The sequence below is a fragment of the Ruditapes philippinarum genome, unplaced genomic scaffold (assembly GCF_026571515.1).
Source record: "Ruditapes philippinarum isolate M1 unplaced genomic scaffold, ASM2657151v2 ctg40_1_1_1_1, whole genome shotgun sequence".
NCBI classification, from domain to species: domain Eukaryota; kingdom Metazoa; phylum Mollusca; class Bivalvia; order Venerida; family Veneridae; genus Ruditapes; species Ruditapes philippinarum.
Window position 1 is genome coordinate 132,425 of NW_026863541.1, and position 22,317 is coordinate 154,741.

General features: G+C 33.6%; 1 protein-coding gene across 4 annotated transcripts in view; it reads right to left on the bottom strand.

Annotated features, from left to right (window-relative positions):
- Positions 1 to 5,816: 5,816 nt before the first annotated feature.
- LOC132722415 (protein phosphatase 1B-like) overlaps positions 5,817 to 22,317 on the bottom strand; it is a 37,428-nt gene continuing 20,927 nt past the window's right edge. For 3 of the 4 annotated variants that reach the window (XM_060706919.1, XM_060706916.1, XM_060706918.1), the window contains one exon: positions 5,817 to 12,396. In XM_060706919.1, coding sequence (XP_060562902.1) covers positions 12,367 to 12,396 — 30 coding nt within the window. In that variant the 3' untranslated portion in view covers positions 5,817 to 12,366. Of the gene's footprint in view, positions 12,397 to 20,746; positions 20,777 to 22,317 lie in introns of all 4 variants that reach the window. The other variant, XM_060706917.1, reaches the window with a different exon arrangement.

The following is a 22,317-nucleotide window of genomic DNA, read 5'->3' on the forward strand; positions in this document are numbered from 1 at the left end:
CAGAACATATTTTGAAATTGTCCCTAAAATGATGAATGGTTTTGTCTAGAATAAGGCAGGGACAAGTCATTTAAAAATATTAAGCGTGACACAGGTTAAAGTATTGTGGGTGTGGGTAGGGGAGGAAGGGGCGGTAATCTTGCATCTCTCTTGTGCCAGTATCTTGTAGGTAACAGTATTGTTAACAGATACTTTCTCAGAAATTGACCAGATTTGTACAACAATATCTATGAGATTGTAGCTTTAAAAGATAAAAGCTCTATGATCATTGTGACAGTATGTGAAAATCTATGTCAAGGTATGTTATGCTGTGACCTTGAAAAGGTAGCTAAATAAATACCACCGATTTAAAAAAATGATACTATTAAAGCGGTCTGCTCAAAGCATTAATTTAAAAAAAGGGGGAGGGGGGTTACGCCACCTACACCATTTAATTTGTATAATGTACTGGCATTTATGTATTTAAACATAAATGCAGCACAGATGAGAATGTTTTAAGAACATGTTGTTGTTGTTCTTCTTCTTGACATGGGCATTTTACAAAATTTAGAGACAAATACGAAGTGGTTTTATCGGTTCTATTTTTTACATGGCATTTGAAAATGATATTGTCTCAAGAAACACCAAGTATTCAAAATTTACGGACCCAATCTAATAATAATAATTCAAACGTGAAGTTCGTTCCAAACGTGGTGAATTGTGATACTTAAATGTATGCATCCATGGTTGTTATTCTTTTAAATATTTAATCATTAACCATCATCTACATACATGTTTTTACATAATGTCATTTTATTTTTCCGAGATTTGTAATATAGTATAGCTTTAATAGCAAAATTTTGTCGGAGTTTCAATGAATCAAGCTTTCGAGCATGAAGGACAAAATGAGGACAATTTTAGTATGACATAAAATAATTCAATTATTTTCATGATAAATGTTCGGAAGTTTTACATTATAGAATCGTAAAATCTAGGCAACTTCCTTAAAACACTGATAAATCCAGTTGATATTCACGGAACCCATCTTATATACCAACACACAAAACTTAGAACTTAACGATTCTCAAAGTTAAACGAACATCAATGTCAACACGGTAGAGTTCTAAAGTTCGGAAATGTCAGCGGCATCATTATTTTTGCAATCGCAACTATTCGGCTCTTTCCGTCAAACCTCGGATTATGGGGTTCTGAGTATAATTTTGGATTTGATTTTAACATATTTTATTGCCAAAAAATAAAAGAAACATATACATACATGTAAAGACAGGAACAATACAATGGTATAACACATATTTGGCAAAAGGGTTGACCAACAAGCTCTCCCAACATTAGCAACGGCCGGGTCTTCCGTTATTTTTGATGTAAGTAATGTCGTAAAAAGCATGCATGGCACTGATACAGCAAAGGTTTTATTAAAGTGTCAGTCAACTGTTACCTTTACATATTACAAATTATCATTTTAATGGTCATAAAATAACAGAATACCCGGTTTCAAATTATTCTACCTTTACAACATTTTTACTATCTTTTTATGCCGACAATAACACCGATCTTAACTTTCATCGATTCTTTCACGGCGGTGTTTTTATTATACAGATCTATCAAATGTGTTTGTTTGTTGCTTGACCTATAGTCCTTGAGATTTATGGCCTATATTTCTGAACAAACACCCTTTAACTTAAAAGATGGTATAGTATGATGACAGCAAAGAAATGTTGCGTGTTTTTACGACTATACAAATATATTTCAAGTTTGCAAACATATTAAATTTTGTACATGTATACACGAGCATTATATATATCGTACATTAAAACATATTTCCAAGTGGCGTGACCAACATCAAATATGTGTTTAATAGTCATGTACAAAGCATTGCGCAATTTTGATATGCCAATGTTTACTAGAACACAAATCGATTCATTTTCTGGTAAAAAAATGTAAAACCCTCGAGTATGGTATCATACATTTATCAAATTACCCACAACTATTGCCAAGTTTTAAAGCCCTTTCTCTTTATTTTGCATCCAAAAAAGCGTAGACAATGCCATAATAGTGTCTATTTTATGTCGATGTAATAGCGGTTTTAAAAACTTTCTTTGAATGTGGAGCATGGAGTGAAATTTGTCCTCTCTTCATAACTTTGAGGATATTTTTTTAGTCATTTAAACCACTCTGTCATTAGTTAAGATTGTTTTTGTTATTTTTAATCACCGCTCAACCCACACACTCGTAGTTTTTAAGAATATGCATACATTTATTGCGTTATACAAATCAAACATTTTGCAACGTATTTGTTGTAATAGATAAAACCTGTTGAAAATTATAAATAGACATCAGACCATATAACTCAGTCAAGCAAATCGTCAGACCATATTCTGTTACCAGTTTTAAATTATTTCATATTTCAACTGAACGATCTATAGACCTATACTGTTTTACACACTTCGTTGTCATAATGTTAATTTGTTTTACCATAGGTAAAATAGCGGGGCTGATTCAATACGTTATACAAATAATTTAAGTAAATACAGACAGATTTATTATTATCATTATCATCATCATCATCATTATAGGAAGTGAGAAAGTAACTTACTCGATGAGCCCATTTTCCTGGTAAGTAGTCATGAAGGCTTAATAAATATTTTTTCTCTGAAGCATTTTTAGGATTTTGGATCGATAAATGTTTCCCACCAGTTCACTGAGGATGGCTTTACTCGAACTGCCTAAAACCTGAGCTTTACGCTAGGATAATATTAGTTCTTCCAAATCTGACCATGACCTACTAACTACTAAATTAAATGACAGATTGTCTTTGTAAAGCAATCACTAGAAATCTTAACAGAAATATTAGTCTTAAAAAGGTTCCTCTATATATACCGGCTATAGAATTAGTTGCGAGTGATTCACCAAAACAATCGGTCCCACGAGAACATCATAGTGGATTTTTTTCCCTTTTCGTAAAATAAAGTGGAATATACCTAGAGAGTAAGCTACGAAAAATACGTATGCATGTAATGGCAAACACTGGCTGAAAGCCATTTTATACTCGCCACTAAAATATTTCTCTTATTTTGTAACAGTAATCTTCGACAATATACCTGAAGAATTCTATAGCCAATATTGGCAAAACCTTTTAAAGAATAATACATTTATTTCTTCGAACTTAAATATGCGGTAATTATGCGAGCTATTACAATGTACACCTTATTAGAACGTCGAGAGAGGTAACTCCCATTTTGGGAAATAATAATACAACAATAATTGTTTCCCCTGGAAATCATGTGGATTTCCACAAGCGCCTCTATTCTTTTTAAGCAGCACGTTTTTGTTGGTAAATAGAAAACAAATTATTAAAAACTTAAACAAGTATATTGGCTTTTTTGGCACACTTAATGAATGCAATGTAAGAATACATGCATGCATGATTATATTTTTAATGCAATTTTTAGTGAACCCAGATCGCATAATAACAGGGGCCCACTTTACGAAATTGTTCTCATTGGTTATATACACGTGTATATGAACTATTTTTGCTACTTGTGTGTTATAATGATTTAGGATCTCTGTTAACGTTTTGCTAATTTAGATAAGTTTGGTGGATACATATTGTGAAGTTTGGTGATGGTTGGTGGAGGGTCTTCCGTGATGTAAAGATGTTATTCTCTTCTGTTACATCCTTAGTTCCTTGCTTTAATAGGATTGTGTCATTTAAACCATATACGACTCACGCAAGCGTATTAAGCAGTTTACGACTTCATGTTAGAAAATAAGCAAAAGCTTTATAGATTGTGCATCGTAAAACGTCGGGCAGATTCAAATGCTGGCATTTCTGATAGGTATTTTACTTATTTATATGACTTTTAATTAAGTAGAAGAATCACGCTAGATGTTCATGGATATATTCCTCAACACAACATCAACAAGTTGACAAAAAGTACTGATTTATGTTTGTTTGGTTTTACGGCGCACCAACACAGTTTATGTCATATGGCGCCAAAACAGAAAAGATTATTTTGGCTAACCTTAGGTGTTACAATCATTTAAAAAGCAACACCAGGGTCAAAACCATTTCACCTGCCAGAGCTAAGAGATGCACAGACTCCAATATTTCGAACCTATTTTAGGCGCCGCTTACGATCACGCCGGGTTAAACGCTGGCTGCAATTCTGATGCCTCAACCTGTAAAGGCAAGCCCTAAGCCTTAAGTTGTGTACTGATTATGTAATTTAACAAACCAAATTAAACCAGAACTATCACTTAATGTGATTAATACCCCCGCAAGACTGCTTTCGAAATGAGGATGTTACTAGTAACAGTATACCTTGCAAAAGAATTGAAATAGAGTTATGGTTGTGGGCAATTAAAGATACATTGTAGTTGTGGTTCTTGTATGTTGCATTTCCTTTCAATGTGGTTGGCCATTGATGAAGTTTTATTGAATTACTCTGCAATAGGTCCAGAAAGACAAGGAAAAGGAACAAAGGGCAATAACTCTATAAATACTGAAGATGAAGTTATGGTTATTGTATACTGCACTACCTCTCATTGCACTTGACTATTGTATGAAGTTGTATTGAATTCCAACTACAAGTTTTCAAGTTATGCACAGGACAAAAACAGTAACAAAGGGCAATAACTGTAATTAGTCCCAAATAGAGTTATGGTTCTTGTGCACTGCACTTTATCTCACTGCCCTTGACCATTGTATAAATTTGCATTAAATTCCAACCATTAATTTTCAAGTTATGCACTGGACAATAAAAAGTAACAAAGGGCAAAAACTTTTAAATGAGCCAAGAAAGAGTTATGATTTCTGTACACTGCACTTCCTCTCAATATACTTGACCATTGTATGAAATAGTATTAATTCCAACTAGCAGTTTTCAAGTTATGCTCTGGACAAGAAAAAAGGAATGGAAAAGTAGCAAAGGGCAACAACTCTATAATTACTCTGGACAGAGTTATAGTTCTTGTGCACTGCACTTCCTCTTATTGTGCTTGATCATTGTATGAAGTTGTTTTGAATTCCAACCAGTACATTTTAAGTTACGCTCCAGACAAGGAAAAGTATCAAAGGGCAGTAACTCTGTTATTGGTCAAAATTGAGTTATGGTTCTTGTGCACTGCACTTCCTCTCAATGTGCTTGACCATTGTATGAAGTTATATTGAATTCCAACCATTAGTTTTCAAGTTATGGTCCAGACAAAAGAAAGCAATGGAAAAGTAACAAAGGGCAATAACTCTGTTATTACTTTAGATAGAGTTATGGTTCTTGTGCACTGCACTTCCCCTTTATTGTGCTTGACAATTGTATGAAGTTGTTTTGAATTCCAACCAGTAGTTTTCAAGTTATGCTCTAGACAAGGAAAAATAACAAAGGGCAATAACTCTGTAATTAGACAAGATAGTTATGGTTCTTGTGCACTGCACTTCTTCTCAATGTGCTTGACCATTGTATGAAGTTATATTGAATTCCAACCATTAGTCTTCAAGTTATGCTCCCGACAAGGAAAATGCAACGGACCGTTGGATCGACCGACCACCGAGTGACTCCTATATAACCACCCAACAAACTTCGTATGGGGGTATAAAGATACAATTAAACATTACAATCCGGTTATAAACTTCTAATTTCATATATGATGCAAATATATCAATACGATATGAGGAAGCTTTGCAGCAAGCATACTGAAGTAACGGTGAATTAGTAATAAATCATTTCAAACCTTTCATGTTTTTTTAAGTCTACGAAAGGCAAAACAACTATCGTGAATACTTTGCACTTAGGTGAGCTAAAAAACAAAGAACACTGGTGTAACATTCTCACAATAATTTTATAACATACAAATTCATAAATGATTAGGTATACAATGAATTTGTACAAAAATGCTTGAAACCTGATCAAAATAACAAACGTCCATAATAACATGTTACATGGTATACACAAAATAAAACATGAACAGGAACCTATGTGAGAACACATTTCATAGAAAATTGTAAGTCCATCCTCCAATAACACAAGGCAACAAATATATACCAGCATTACACAAACAGTTCTGTTTTATTACAGTAAAAGTTCACTAAATCAGACACGGTCCGGACCAGACTTTCTGGGTTAACGAGTATTCCGGTTCACTGAGGATTTAAGGCATTAACGTTCTTAACCTTCTGGTATAACTTATGGTGGAGGGTAACTTAAAATATTAAACTTTATGTTTATATTTATCATATCTTAATCATTTCATTTTAACCATAATCTTACGGTCAATTCTTTGTTATTTAACACTTGTGTGAATATTGTACGTAAACAGAATAAAATGTTTCGGAACAAAACATCATTCTGCTATTTTAAGTAGGGTATTATCCATTTAGCAATGATTCTGTGCATGCTATGTTTCTTTTTTAAGGCAATTTACTACCCTATTTATTTCATACAAGCATTTTAGAAGCATATTCCTTTTTTTTTAAAACTCGAATGTTATATTTAGCTTTATACACTTTTTGAAATCAACCAGGAAATAGAACTGTCTGTGCTTACACTGGTACACTGTTGACGCCTGTGATGAATTTACATATAGGTCTCTCGTTCATACGTTTTATAACTTGCACTTCACCGTCTCTGGGGGGAGTACAATCATTCTGTGTACATACTATCAAATCAAGAACTTAATTACATCTACAGTTTATAAGCTTTTTAAACAGGATAATTATATATATAAATGAAAGGTCTTGCAAAAAAGAAAATCATACATCATATAAATAATTTGTGAAAATGATCAATTATTATATGAGCAGCGTCATGACAAAACCAACATAATGGGTTTGCGACCAGCATGGATCCAGACCAGCCTGGGCATCCGCGCAGTCTGATCAAGATCCATGCTGTTCGCTTACAAATTCTATAACAAGTAGAGAAACTGATAGCGAACAGCATGGATCCTGATCAGACTGCGCGGATGCGCAGACTGGTCTGGATCCATGCTGGTCGCAAACCCATTATGTTGGTTTTGTCGTGACGCGGCTCAATTATAGTCTCACTGTTGGCTAAGCTTTTATCCCCTTTGATACAAGGTTTGCACATTCATCCTTCAAATATGTTATAATAAATGACAAAAAAAGCATGAGTAATGTTTATATAAAAAAATATATACTGAAATTGATAACTTAAAACATGAGAAAAAGAAATTACGTCCTGATTCTGAACAGTCGGTCTACCAACCTGGAAATTTTTTAAGCCGATGGCTTTTACATCTCTCTCAGCTTTGCACCAACATATTCATGGAAAACAAAAAAAATATCCAATTTCAAAAATAAAGAGTTAATTATGCATAATACAAACTGCATTGTCAATTTAAATAATTCAAATATAATTTAAATCATATCAGAGAAAGCTATATTTATATATATATGATGTAATTTAGCTCTGTGACATTTTAAAAAACCTGCGTCAATTACGAGAAATCCTGCAAAAAGACAACAATTATATCTTAGTAATATCATGAATAAAATAATTTGATTACAAATGTATTCACAAGCACATATATGTTTTGTATGTTTTCTTATAGCACTAAAACATTGGAAATTCTTTAACAAAGTATAAAAAATATCAAGAATAGCAAATAATAAAAAATAACAAAAAATAGACAAATATGTAAATACAGAATGACATTTTGTCCGAATGATTTAGAATTATTTTTCTTTAGGGAACTTATATAAAATAAATTAAATGATATATTTCTATGTTTCTATAATGGAATTAGAACAGTCAGTTCTCATAGTACAAGTACAAAGTCTCCTATAAAATTCTATAATTTTTTATACAATTCCTCATACAGCTGAGAAAAATTGATGACATACTGTCTGGAGTATATGTTAGTTAAGGTGGGCTGCTTTTCAATGCTTACTTTAAGTAGTCTTTCTTTCTTTTCTTTTTAAATCAAGTTTAATGTCGCACCAACACAGTATAGGTCATGTGGCGACTTTCCAACTTGAGTGGTGGAGGAAGACCTTAGGTGCCCCTCTGTACATTATTTCAGGCACAAACATGCAACAATTGATGTTCCGTAAGCTTTTCTCACATAAAAGTAGTCTTTTCAATGAAGGTAATTTGGTAATACTAACTTAACATACTCTATATCAACATTTCATTGCATACTCTCTTCTTGTGCAATTTTTAACATTTTCCCTCTAAAATGAAAAGAAATCTCTTATTTATCTAATAACTTGCTGAGGAAAAAAAAACAATTTATTACTTTTGCGACTTTTCTTACTTAGTTAATAAAAGCAGGATTAACATGAAACATAAAATTTGCTCTAACAAAGGAGAAAAAAAGTTAAAACATATTGTCTGCTACAAGACTTGGCTGATGCATCCGAGAACCTGGCCAGCTTGCACGTGCATTTGCACACTTTAATCCTGGCAGCCTATTTTTCTTAGCAGTTTACCCTTTTTAAAAAAAACAACAAAACCCTTACTGTTACATTCAAAATGGAAAGTTCCAAATTTAAAAGCCGGACAAATCCGATAAACAAGCAGAGGTGGTAGGGTATGAAAAATTGATATTAACTTTCTATCACAGTGAGAATTGTTGTTTTCCTGAAGACAAGAAGGCTTATATCTGTGGCACTCGCTTTTAAACAAACATTTACACAAGCAGACAGTAGAAAACAACAGTTTCATGTTTGTGGCATAAACATACTTTTACATACTTCTATAGATCATCTTTTCACAAGATTAAAAATATCATTGAATTAGTAGTACTATATTATTCCCTTCTTCTTTTTTCATTTGAAAATGTTACAATTACAATGATAATTATATAATATTTACTTGCCTAAGTATGTACTAGTTCAGTACTTCAAGTGAGTTCATGTCAACATGTATTACAAAATATTTGTTAGTTTTCCACCAAGATGACAACTTAAATTTAAGTTCCTATTAATGTAAATATGACTTGAAACACATCATAAACACCCAATAAATAATTAACATTACTGTACTAATAGTTATGTTATTTCTTAATATTTCTGGGACACTCTTGATTTAGATAATCTAATTATTGCCAGTCAACATATTAAAAACTTCCATGGACATTACATCTGTAACTAAGCATCAATACAACAATAATTACATCAGAGGACGATAATTGAGGAGGGAAAATAATATAAATCTGATTAATACGATATAATAATTTTTTTAGTTGTGTTTGATGTCGCACCAACACAGTAGAGGTCATATGGCGACTTTCCAGCTTATCTAGTCAAGAAAAACCTGCCGGTGTATTATTTCAGGCACATACGGGCTTCTGAGCAGAACCACCTATGTTTCATAAGCTAACTAGCTGCGTCCTTAAATGAACAAATCCAAAGACCAAGGCAGGGATCCACATCAACAGGTGGTTTGAAGTCAACAATTTTAACCACTTGGCTAAAGACGCCCCTCAATATAGAAGCCATAAAAAACTGCCAATGCTGCCAATATATATCCATACAAGCTTTACCAAGTAATATCATAAAATCACAAATTTTTGCAAGGGATTAAATTTCACTCATTTTTTTAATGCTAAAAACTAACGTTCTTAGTATCACAAAAATTTAACAGAACAGAAAATGGAAATTTACCAATATCTAACCTGGTTAATTAGTCTTCAATGTTGATTTCACCAAATTTTAGCCTAGCAAAAGTATCTGCTTTAATAGCTGCTGAAGGAAAGCATTTTGATATAATAAAAAATATCTTAAAATTAGACAGTTTGAGAAAATGAAGCAAGAACATTCCATTATTCAAGTTTTAACAATGTTGCAGTAAGCTTATCAGAAATATAAACAAAACACAAAACTAATAAAGTTCTACTTCCCATCTTTTTGTACCGTCTACAGAAGTAGCCTAAAGTGCAATTCTTTTAACCAGACTGTTGCGTGTCTAAATCAAAGTAAAGGACACAACTAAAGAACCTTATATTAAAGTTACCCCAGAAAAAACTATAGATGCCTTAATATTCAACCAATGATATATATAATCAAACATAAAACAACATAAAATATAAGAAATGTTGTGAAAAGAATGAAAAAGAAATGACCACTTTGTGGTTGACAAGCAGGAACAAATCAGTGCCTCAAAACAAACGTTGTATGGAATCGTCACTACTTCCTAATAAAGTCAATCCCCATAATCAAAGTACAAAAATTGAAAACTCTCATCAATGTTGCGACATAACCATTGTTAGCACAATTTAAACTGAGCCATAATTAACATAAGGAAAATTTTGTCTTAAAGATTATTTTCAAGGTTTTTACTTCTGTATGTGACAATATTTTTTGTAATAACACTATCAAATCATACCCAAATATGGAATAGTGGGTAAAAATAGTAGAACTTTAATTTCGGAGAAAATGTATTTATCTACATTTTACCTAGTTATATTTTACTACATAGTTAGATTACAAAGTTTTAATAAGGTATGTACTGCCTATTAGTAAAAGAAATATATTGTATTTTCTCCCATCCAAATTATCCATACTACTTGAAACATACCACTATAGACTTTTATCATAGACACACTTTTATAGTGATCACAATTATTATCAAGTAAATAGCTTTCAACTTATGTACATCTATATATTGTTTCGTCACAGATGAAGCACCTTACTAGTAGTGGCTGGCATTTACAAACTAAGTATAATATGTAGATGACGAGTAATGCTATTGCAAAACTTGATCACCTCTAATTCTCCCCCCGCCCACTCCCCCGTCCGTCCCCGTTATTATTTGCCATTTATACATGTAGTGAGACACTTACATACATTTAACTGGAGTCTAATAAACTCTAAAACAATAAGTAAGTTTACAGAAAAAGTTAAACAAGTATACATATAGCAATTAACTAATTAATACAGATTGATTCACACGTTCAGAGCAGCACAACAGAGGTTTAATACATAGCCAGCCATTCATTCAAATCTCTACAAATTGTCCTCATTTCAATGCCAAAAAGTAAAAGATCATCAAGTGTTAACTTCCCCTACATTTTAATCTATACGTTCTTATTAATATGTATAATTTCCTCAAAATGAACAAGTGTTACATCACAATAAGCATCTAAAATGACTGACTTTTTTGTAGATCTATAACAGAAGCTTTCTGTTTATATTGTTTCAGAACCCATATCATTTAATTATCATTATGCACACCAGCTAGGCTGGTGAATGGAAAATCCATATCTTCAAATATACTATAACAGAACAAGTGTAAATTTTTGCAAGTTAAACATATTTGATCACAGATGGCGTCTGTTAAAAAAATAATATATTACTAAATAGGTACTATTCCTGAACTAAAACATTTTTAAATTTGACCTCTTTATATATCTTTCCAAGTTCAAATAGTTAATATTTCAAGAAATTAAACATGAAGGCACTGTTAAGTGTGTATTTACTTTGTGTACAGCCAATACTGGGAAAAAAGTAGTCCCCATGATGATGCACTGTTTTATCTGTCTTGAGGCCAACCTGGTAAAAAAGTAGTCCCTCTGATGTGATGCACTGACAGTATTCTCTCATAATTAAAAAACCCATCTTTTGTAACTGATATAAAACTCTATATCAATAGCAACAATTTGAGCCAACAGCAAATAAAATGTTAAATAAAGTACAAAAAAAAAATTATTGAAGTTTTAACCCATAACCTGCTGTAACCAATAGCGATTAGCCTCGGCAACAAGTATAGAGCCAGGTCAGCCTGTACATCCATATAGTCTGACCAGGCCCTATACTGTTGGTAGCTCAATGTTTTGTATTTTGATCCATTAGAATATGAATGGACTGTTCCAAAATCAAAGCTGGCGTAATCAATTACACAAAGTCAGCAGGTTAGGGGTTAAGTAAATTTTCGATTAAACAACATCTCAATGTATTGGGTATTAATCCAGCCAGTGATGCATTTTTTCATTTGTTCCGTCATTTTTCTCTAAGTACTATACTGTTTTAATTTAACTTGTAGATATCTAAAAATATATATTATCACACTTATATAAAAAAAAAACATGCATCTCCCTTTTACACGTCATCTGGATTTCACTATTATTCAATGGGGGAAAAAAATATCAAATGAAAGGTGTATATATCATTTCTCTTGCACGTATAAAACTTTAAAATCATGGTGGTGTTTGGTTTGAATTAATGAACAAAATGATTCAAGTGTTTTGTTATTTGTTGTCATTTCTCGAAAGAAAGGAAAAAGGAAACGTGTGACGTAATTCAATCATTTTATAGTGCAGCTGAGGAACGTGTTATTCGCTGGTGATTTTTCTCTTTCGTCTGACATACACGCTGGACAATATACTCAATGATAATATGATAGATGGGTATCAATCAATGGCTGTGGCATCGTTCTCGTCCTGAAATATATACAATAATATAATTATATATATACACAACAGAATGATATTTCTTCACAAAGCAACAACAAATCACATTTATACTTGTAACTCATCATGTTGCTAGCTTTACCAGTTTATAACTACAATGTTTTTCCCATGAATCACATTTCTTTCATACATTGCCTTGTATTTATTGGGCAAGTCCAACTTCAAGTCATATCAAAACTGTTAAAGCATTCATATGGCTACATTTATGCAAGATCTGGCACATAGGTAGAACCTTCAATAAGCTAGCTAGATTCAAACCCAAAAGTAGCCAGGTGCTAGCAGCTCTGCTTTCCCACTCGTGAAATTTTCAGAAATTCTTGTTTATGATAGCATTGCATCCAATCTATAATTTGTTCACTTACACAAGCAAAAGAAATGATGCACTTTGTAAATCAATCTGATGAATTATGCCTGCAAGCAAGTATCACTGCCAGGAAACCTGCAGGACATGCTTGTGGCCTTAGATGAAGAGTGACAGAATATGACACGAGCAAGAAGTAGCACTGTCAGTTCTATGAGAAGACAGGAATTTTGAAATGGGGATATTTGTTGGGTTTTTTTTTTGATGAATCAAAAAAGGACAACAATTTTTAAGGACAAGGTAAATAATGGAATTCAAGACCTTTATCAAAACAATGAAATTCTTATACAAAATACAAATTTTGTTAACCGCATGCTTTCTTTTGCATGTAAGTGTACATTAAGTTGTTTATCTAAAGTCTCGAGAAAAATTACTGGTATTTCAAAATAGGTGTATATCTTCACAATTAAATACTTTTTTCTTTTATAAAGAGACTAATAAAATATATGGATATTTATTTATAACTTTACTTATTCTTTAATTGTTAGCAAAAATCATGTCAGTATTTTGATGCAAGCTGAAAATTGACTTGTGCATTCTACATGCAAGAAGATAAAAATATTCAAACACTTTCTCAACAAATTATAAAGATAAAATCACTGTACATTTCTCAAAGAACAAATCAATGTACATTTTGTTTTACTCATACATACATTGTATTCAGCAAGTAAACAAAATGACATAAAATTAAAGACATGAAAATATATTACTGTATCTGTTTCCACAAGTTTAAAAGGTTTCTTGATTTTCTTAAAATACATAGCTTCCTTTAATATCACACCTTTTTTTAACAAGTGAAACATACAGAAAAAATCTATTTTATTTTATTTCATGCACTATTCAAATAAAACATTCAGATTCAAGGAAAATATCTAGGATAATTCCTTTGTCAACAATTTATAATCAATATAAATCATCACATAGACTTCAAAATAACACTTTTTGCAATTACTAATAAAAATCTTAAATCTACATAATGCATAGATCTGTAACTTGCATGGACTGTCTATAGGGCTTTTAGACCATATTTTCAAAATGGAAACAGCATCTCTTGCACACAAATCCAACTTGAATGTGCCAAAGGTGAGTATGTTTTGTGAACATTTTGACAGGTATGGTGTTGGCAAACTTGAAACTATGAACTAGACAACCACCCCACTTTTAAAATATATTCCTATTTTATTTTCTTAGCAAAATGCTGCTAAAATTTCCAACAAACAAACTACCAGGAACGGACGGAGAAACAACCCTGTGATATGTCCTATCAACACTTGGGACTCTTGCTCTCTAGACGATACAAACAATATTAAACTAGAACTATCGCTGAATGCGATTCATACCCCCACCAATGTCCTTGACAGAAGACGACTTGGAAAGGTGGTTAAGGAAATAACTTAAGTCGCACAATACATAAAAAGAAATTATCTCTGTTGAAAAAAAGACTTATTGTACAGGTAATAGTATAAATATCTATTATCAAATCATGTTCGAAACAGTTACAAATAACCTTTCATTTTCCCAATATACTAAACTTTTTGTAAGTCAATTTTTGACCTTCAAGTGTGGCCTTGACCTTAAGCTGGCACAAGGGTAAGATGGGTTCTGCACATCGCCCAATTGGGGTGTACATTTGAGTAAAGTTTTAAGAAAATCCTTCCATTAGTATAGAATTTATAGAGCGGACACAACATATATTCTAGTATTGATTGTATGTAAATTTAAAGACTTAAAAAGGGGCATAACTTTGTCAAAATGCAATACTGAGTTATGAAACTTGACCTGCATATCGTAATTGTGACACCTCATATATCTTTTAAGTTTCAAGCAAATACCTGTGCTAGTTTCAGAAATATTCAAGAACATGTTAAAATCTAAGAACACTTTCTAAGTCAATTTTGGACCTTGACCTTTAGACTGCACAAAGGTGACATGGATTCTGCACATAACCTTGTTTAGGTGAACATTTGAGTACAGTTTGAATAAAATTCTTCCATTAGTATAGGATTTATAGAGCGAACACGACATATTGTCTAATATGTGATTGTATGTAAATTTGAAGATTAAAAAGGGGCATAACTTTGTTTAAATGCAATACAGAGTTATGAAACTTGACCAGCATATCTTAATTGTGACATTTCATATATATTTTAAGTTTCAACCAAATACCTTTCCTAGATTCAGAAATATTCACACATATGTTAAAATTTAAGAACATTTTCTAAGTCAAATTTTGACCTTCAAGTGTGACCTTGACCTTAAGCCAGCAAAAGGGTGACATGGGTTCTGCACATCCCCTTGTTGAGGTGAACATTTGAGCCAAGTTTGAAGAAAATCTCTCAATTAGTGTAGGACTTACAGAGCGGACGCGACATACTGCCTAATATTTGATTGTTTGATATTTGACCTTCAATTGTGACCTTGACCTTAAGCCGGCAAAAGGGTGACATGGGTTCTGCACATCCCCTTGTTGAGGTGAACATTTGAACCAAGTTTGAAGAAAATCTCTCAATAAGTGTAGGACTTACAGAGCGGACACGACATACTGCGTAATATTTGATTGTTTGATATTTGACCTTCAATTGTGACCTTGACCTCAAGATGACACATGGGCAACATGGGTTCTGCACATCCCCTTGATGAAGTGAACATTTGAACCAAGTTTGAAGAAAATCTTTCAATAAGTGTAGGACTTACAGAGCGGACACGACATATTGTGTAATATTTGATGGTTTGATTTGACCTTCAATTGTGACCTTGACCTTAAGATGACACATGGGCAACATAAGTTCTGCACATCCCCTTGTTGAGGTGAACATTTGAACCAAGTTTGAAGAAAATCTTTCAATTATTGTAGGACTTACAGAGCGGACACGACATACTGTCTAATATATGATTGTGTTTGATATTTGACCTTCAATTGTGACCTTGACCTTGAGCTGACACATGGGCAACATGGGTTCTGCACATCCCCTTGCTGAGGTGAACATTTGAGCCAAGTTTGAAGAAAATCCTTCAAGTGGTATAGGAGTTATAGAGCGGACACGAAAATGGAGACGGACGGACGGACCGACCGACCGACGCGACAAAGCGAATCCATTATAGCCCCCCCCCCCCACATTTTGTGGTGGGGGTATAATAAGATCTAAATTATTCTATTCAAAACTTACTCAAAGACGGTCAGTCTCCGAATTGATACATTCCATCCAGAAATGTAGCTTCTATACCAGATACTGATTAATTACCAGCAGATCTGTTTAAACCTTGAAACATCCTTATAAACATCCCAGAAATAAAAACTTTAAGTGACAAAGTAATTATCACATGTCTTTTTTCTTCTTGGGTGTCTAAATAATAACATGCTTTTTTAAAAACATTAAAATAAAAACTATGAAAAAACTATTCAAAGATAGCTAAGAAATTAAAGCTTACATTTCAACTGTAAAAGAGAAATGAAAAAGTTTTCTTTCAATAAGTGAACATATCAATGAAAATGATGGCTTAAGCAACTGATCAAAAAGCTACAAAAACTGTAAACAAGAGGGCCAAGATGGCCCTAGATCGCTCACCTGACCCGTCAAACTCATCCGAACAATTACCTAGACAAGCGTTCTGACCAAGTTTCAAGACAGGTGTGTCAAAAATGTGACCACTAGTGTTAACAAGGATTATCCATATTTGAGCAGTGTGACCTAGTTTTTGACCCCAGGTGACCCATATTCGAGCTTGACATTCGAGCAATTACCTAGACAAGCATCCTGACCAAGTTTGATGATAATTGAGTCAAAAATGTGACACTAGAGTGTTCACAAGGTTTTTCTATTTTTAGCTCCTGTGACCTAGTTTTCCATCCGAGATAAATCATGTTCAAACTTATCCAAGCATCGACTACCCAAGCATTCTGACAAAGTTTGATGATGATTGGGTCAAAAATGTGACCACTAGACTGTTCGCAAGGTTTTTCTATTTTTAGCTCCTGTGACCTAGTTTTTCACCCGAGATGACCCATGTTCGAACTCATCCAAACAATTGACTAAACAAGCATCCTGACAAGGTTTCTTAATAATTGGGTCAAAAATGTGACCACTAGAGTGTTCACAAGGCTTTTCTATTTATAGCTCCTGTGACCTAGTTTTTCATCGGAGATAAACCATGTGCAAACTCATCAAAGCAATTATCTAAACAAGCATCCTTACAAAGTTTGATCATGATTAGGTAAAAAATGTGACCACTAGAGTGTTCAAAAGGTTTTTCTATTTTTAGCTCCTGTGACCTAGTTTTTCATCAGAGATGACCCATATTCAAACTCATCTAAGCAATTGACTAGACAAGCATCCACACTAAGTTTGATGATGATTGGGTAAAAAATGAGACCACTAGAGTGTTCACAAGGTTTTTCTATTTATAGCTCCTGTGGCCTAGTTTTTCATCAGAGATGACCCATATTCGAACTCATCTGCGCAATTATCTAAACAAGCATCCTGACAAAGTTTGATGATGATTGGGTCAAAAATGTGACCACTAGAGTGTTCACAAGGTTTTTCTATTTTTAGCTCCTGTGACCTAGTTTTTCATCAGAGATGACCCATGTTCAAACTCATCCAAGCAATTGACTAGACAAGCATTCTGACCAAGTTTGATGATGATTGGTTCAAAAATGTGACCACTAGAGTGTTCACAAGGTTTTTTCTATTTATAGCTCCTGTGACCTGGATTTTCATCAGAGATGACCAATGTTCGAACTCATCCAAGCAATAATCTAAACAAGCATTCTGACAAAGGTTGATGATGATTGGGTCAAAAATGTGACCACTAGAGTGTTCGCAAGGTTTTTCTATTTTTAGCTCCTTTGACCTAGTTTTCCATCCGAAATGACCCAGTTTCGAACTCATCCGAGTTTGACTAAACAAGCATCCTGACAAAGTTTGATGATGATTGAGTCATAAGTGTGTCCACTAGTGTGTTCACAAGCAATTGTGGACGTACGACGGACATTCACCGATCCTTATAGCTCACCCTGAGCAAGCTAAGGTGAGCTAAAAAAACAATAAGCATAAAAACTTACATATCTATACCTATATATAGAAGATTGCCTGTACACATTATAAAGACATAATGAAAATGTGTGCATGCACTACCATCAACATAATAAAACACTCTCCACTTTAAGACATACGCATATCTGACAAATATTTAAGTGCCGAAATTAATTATACAGAACATAAGTACCAAACACTCACTGACATTTAATTTGTTGTCACAAAGATGGCAATCTACTTTCTAATTATTTTGTTTATTATATTTTCATTTCATACAGAATAGTTTCTTATTTTCAGAATTTAAGTGATCTTATCTTTGCATACACTGTATTTGCAAAGAAAAAATTCTAAAAGAGCAACATATATTACTAGAACTATCACTAAATGTGATACCCCCACAAGACTGCTTCGGAAATGAGGATGTTACTAGTAACAGAATACCTTGTAAAAGAATTGAAATATAAGGATGTTACTAGTAACAGAATACCTTGTAAAAGAATTGAAATATAGAGTTATGGTTGTGGGCAATTAAAGATAGTTGTGGTTCTTATATGTTGCATTTCCTTTCAATGTGGTTGGCCATTGATGAAGTTTAATTGAATTACTCTGTAATAAGTCCAGAAAGACAAAGAAAAGGAACAAAGGGCAATACTGAAGATAGAGTTATAGTTATTGTGCACTGCACTTCCTCTTATTTGGTTTGACCATTGTATGAAGTTGTTTTGAATTCCAACCAGTACGTTTTAAGTTATGCTCCTGACAATGAAAAGTATCAAAGGACAGTAACTCTGTAATTTGTCAAAATGGAGTTATGGCTCTTGTGCACTGCACTTCCTTTTAATGTTCTTGACAACTGTATGAAGTTGAATTGAATTCCAAACAGTAGTTTTCAAGTTATGCTCTGGACAAGGAAAAGTAACAAAGGGCAATAACTCGGTAATTAGTCAAGATGGAGTTATGGTTCTTGTGCACTGCACTTTCTCTCAATGTGCTTGACCATTGTATGAAGTTATATTGAATTCAAACCATTATTCTTCAAGTTATGGTCCGGACAAAACAGGCAATGGAAAAGTAACTCTGTAATTACTTTAGATAGAGTTATGGTTCTTGTGCACTGCACTTCCTCTTATTGTGTTTGACAATTGTATGAAGTTGTTTTGAATTCCAACCAGTAGTTTTCAAGTTATGTCCGGGACAAGGAAAAGTAACAAAGGGCAATAACTCGGTAATTAGTCAAGATAGAGTTATGGTTATTATGCACTGCACTTCCTCTCAATGTGCTTGACCATTGTATGTAGTTATATTGAATTCCAACCATTAGTCTTCAAGTTATGGTCAGGACAAAAAAATCAATGGAAAAGTAACAAAGGGCAATAACTCTGTAATTACTTTAGATAGAGTTATGGTTCTTGTGCACTGCACTTCCCCTTATTGTGTTTGACAATTGTATGAAGTTATTTTGAATTCCAACCAGTTGTTTTCAAATTATGCCCCGGACAAGGAAAAGTAACAAAGGGCAATAACTCTGTAATTAGTCAAGATAGAGTTATGGTTCTTGTGCACTGCACTTCCTCTCAATGTGCTTGACCATTGTATGTAGTTATATTGAATTCAAACTATTAGTCTTCAAGTTATGGTCCGGACAAAAAAAAAAGCAATGGAAAAGTAACAAAGGGCAATAACTCTGTAATTAATTTAGATAGAGTTATGGTTCTTGTGCACTGCACTTCCCCTTATTGTGTTTGACAATTGTATGAAGTTGTTTTGAATTCCAACCAGTAGTTTTCAAGTTATGCCCCAGACAAGGAAAAGTAACAAAGGGCAATAACTCTGCAATTAGTCAAGATAGAGTTATGGTTCTTGTGCAATGCACTTCCTCTCAATGTGCTTGGCCATTGTATGTAGTTATATTGAATTCAAACTATTAGTCTTCAAGTTATGGTCCGGACAAAAAAAAAGCAATGGAAAAGCAACAAAGGGCAATAACTCTGTAATTACTTTAGATAGAGTTATGGTTCTTGTGCACTGCACTTCCCCTTATTGTGTTTGAAAATTGTATGAAGTTGTTTTGAATTCCAACCAGCAGTTTTCAAGTTATGCCCCGGACAAGGAAAAGTAACAAAGGGCAATAACTCTGTAATTAGTCAAGATAAAGTTATGGTTCTTGTGCACTGCACTTCCTCTCAATGTACTTGACCATTGTATGTAGTTATATTGAATTCCAACCATTAGTCTTCAAGTTATGCTCCGGACAAGGAAAATGCAACGGATGTCTGGACCGACCGACTTACCAACCGACCGACCGACCACCGGGTGACTCCTATATACCCCCCCCCAAACTTCGTTTTTGGGGGTATAAATATATACTGATTCAGAATTTTCAAAGATTCCTTATTTTTTTCACAATCCAACATGACTGTGACTTCAGTAAGAATGAACAATCAATCCCCAAAACTTTGAACACTAGGCTTCCACTCCCCTTATAAGTAAATTTTCTTTAATTGCTAATTTTATATAACTATGGGTCCTGTATACAAATAATGTTACTAATAATACTCATCTTTTAGTTTTTTGTTTTGTTTTGATATTTTTGAGATTTTAAATTGTGACTTTTACCGTGCTCAAATTACATGTAACTGCCACACAGGGAAATTGCCATATTATACGAACTAGCCATGTTGACAAACACTAATTAACAACTAAGCCATGTAACATTGTGAGCTTAACTAGATAACTTTTGTCATTTTAAGTAGTCTTCCTCACAAACTCATTCATCGAAACAAACTGGTTAGAACTAGTTTATTTAAGTACAGGTAAGCCATTATCTCACTATATGTGCAGTACTCGACAAAACATTTTTTTTACTCAAATCTTTCAGGGAACTCTATCTGTTGAGAGAAGTGACTCACAATATCTAACTTACCTCTGTCCTTGATAGTTCCTACTAAGTTGTCTACCTTAGTGGAAATATATCATACATGACAGAGGGACTTATAAAACTAAACAAGCAAATTCGTTGAATTTATATCCCCCGCCGAGTACTGGTTATTATTAACACAACAACTGAAGACATAAGGCTATGCAACAGACCAGAACCATTTGATCAACTTTGGCAGGGGACCACCCTAGGATCATTCCTGTAAAGTTTGGTTGCTGTGCAGTCATTTGTTTCTGAGGAGATGTTGTTTAAAGAAATTGCTGACAACGCATGACGACGGACGGTGGGGGATCACAATAGCTCACCTAGATGTAAAAACATCTTAATCTCCAGACTTCATTATTCGTAATTTAGTGATGTTGATCATTATTCCTGTAAAGTTGGTTGATTCTAACTCAAGCACTCAAGGATCAAATAACAACATAATGAAACAGTTTTTACTAAGTCAAGGGAAATAACTCTACAAATACTGGATAAATCCACAAGCGAAACCCCAGGAACAAACTAAATATGCTGAGCAACTTTCCAATAAGGTTAAATGACTCTATGTCAAATCCTTTTTGAGTTACATGTGACACAAGTTGAAAATTGCAAAATTTTACTAAGTCAAGGGCAATAACTCTAAAAATAGTAAAAACATCCGGACGAAAATACCCAGGTGCACAACTACACATACTGATCAACATTCCTGTAAAGTTTCATGACTCTAGGTCAAACACTTTTTGAGTTACATGCGACACAAGTTGAAAATTACAAAATTTTACTAAGTCAAGGGCAATAACTCTAAAAATGTCAAAAATATCCAGATGAAAATACCCAGGTACACAACTACACATACTGATCAACATTCCTGTAAAGTTTCATGACTCTAGGTCAAATACTTTTTGAGTTACATGCGACACAAGTTGAAAATTACAAATTTTACTAAGTCAAGGGCAATAACTCTAAAAATACTAAAAATATCCAGAAGAAAATACCCAGGTGCACAACTTCACATGCTGATGAACATTCCCATAAAGTTTCGTTGAATTCCAGCCATTAGTTGCAGAGAACTACTCCGGAAACGAAATTCGGACGTTTCAAGGGCAATAACTCTAAAAATACTAAATAAATCCAGACGAAAATACCCAGGTGCACAACTGCACATGCTGATCAACATTCCCATAAAGTTTCGTTGAATTCCAGCCATTAGTTGCAGAGAACTACTCCGGAAACGAAATTCGGACGGACGGACGGAAGGACGGACGGACAACGCCAAAACTAAGTCTAAGTCAAGGGCAATAACTCTAAAAATACTAAATAAATCCAGACGAAAATACCCAGGTGCACAACTGCACATGCTGATCAACATTCCTGTAAAGTATCATGACTTTAGGTCAAATACTTTTTGAGTTACATGTGACACAAGTTGAAAATTGCAAAATTTTACTAAGTCAAGGGCAATAACTCTAAAACTAGTAAAAATATCCGGACGAAAATACCCAGGTGCACAACTACACATACTGATCAACATTCCTGTAAAGTTTCATGACTCTAGGTCAAACACTTTTTGAGTT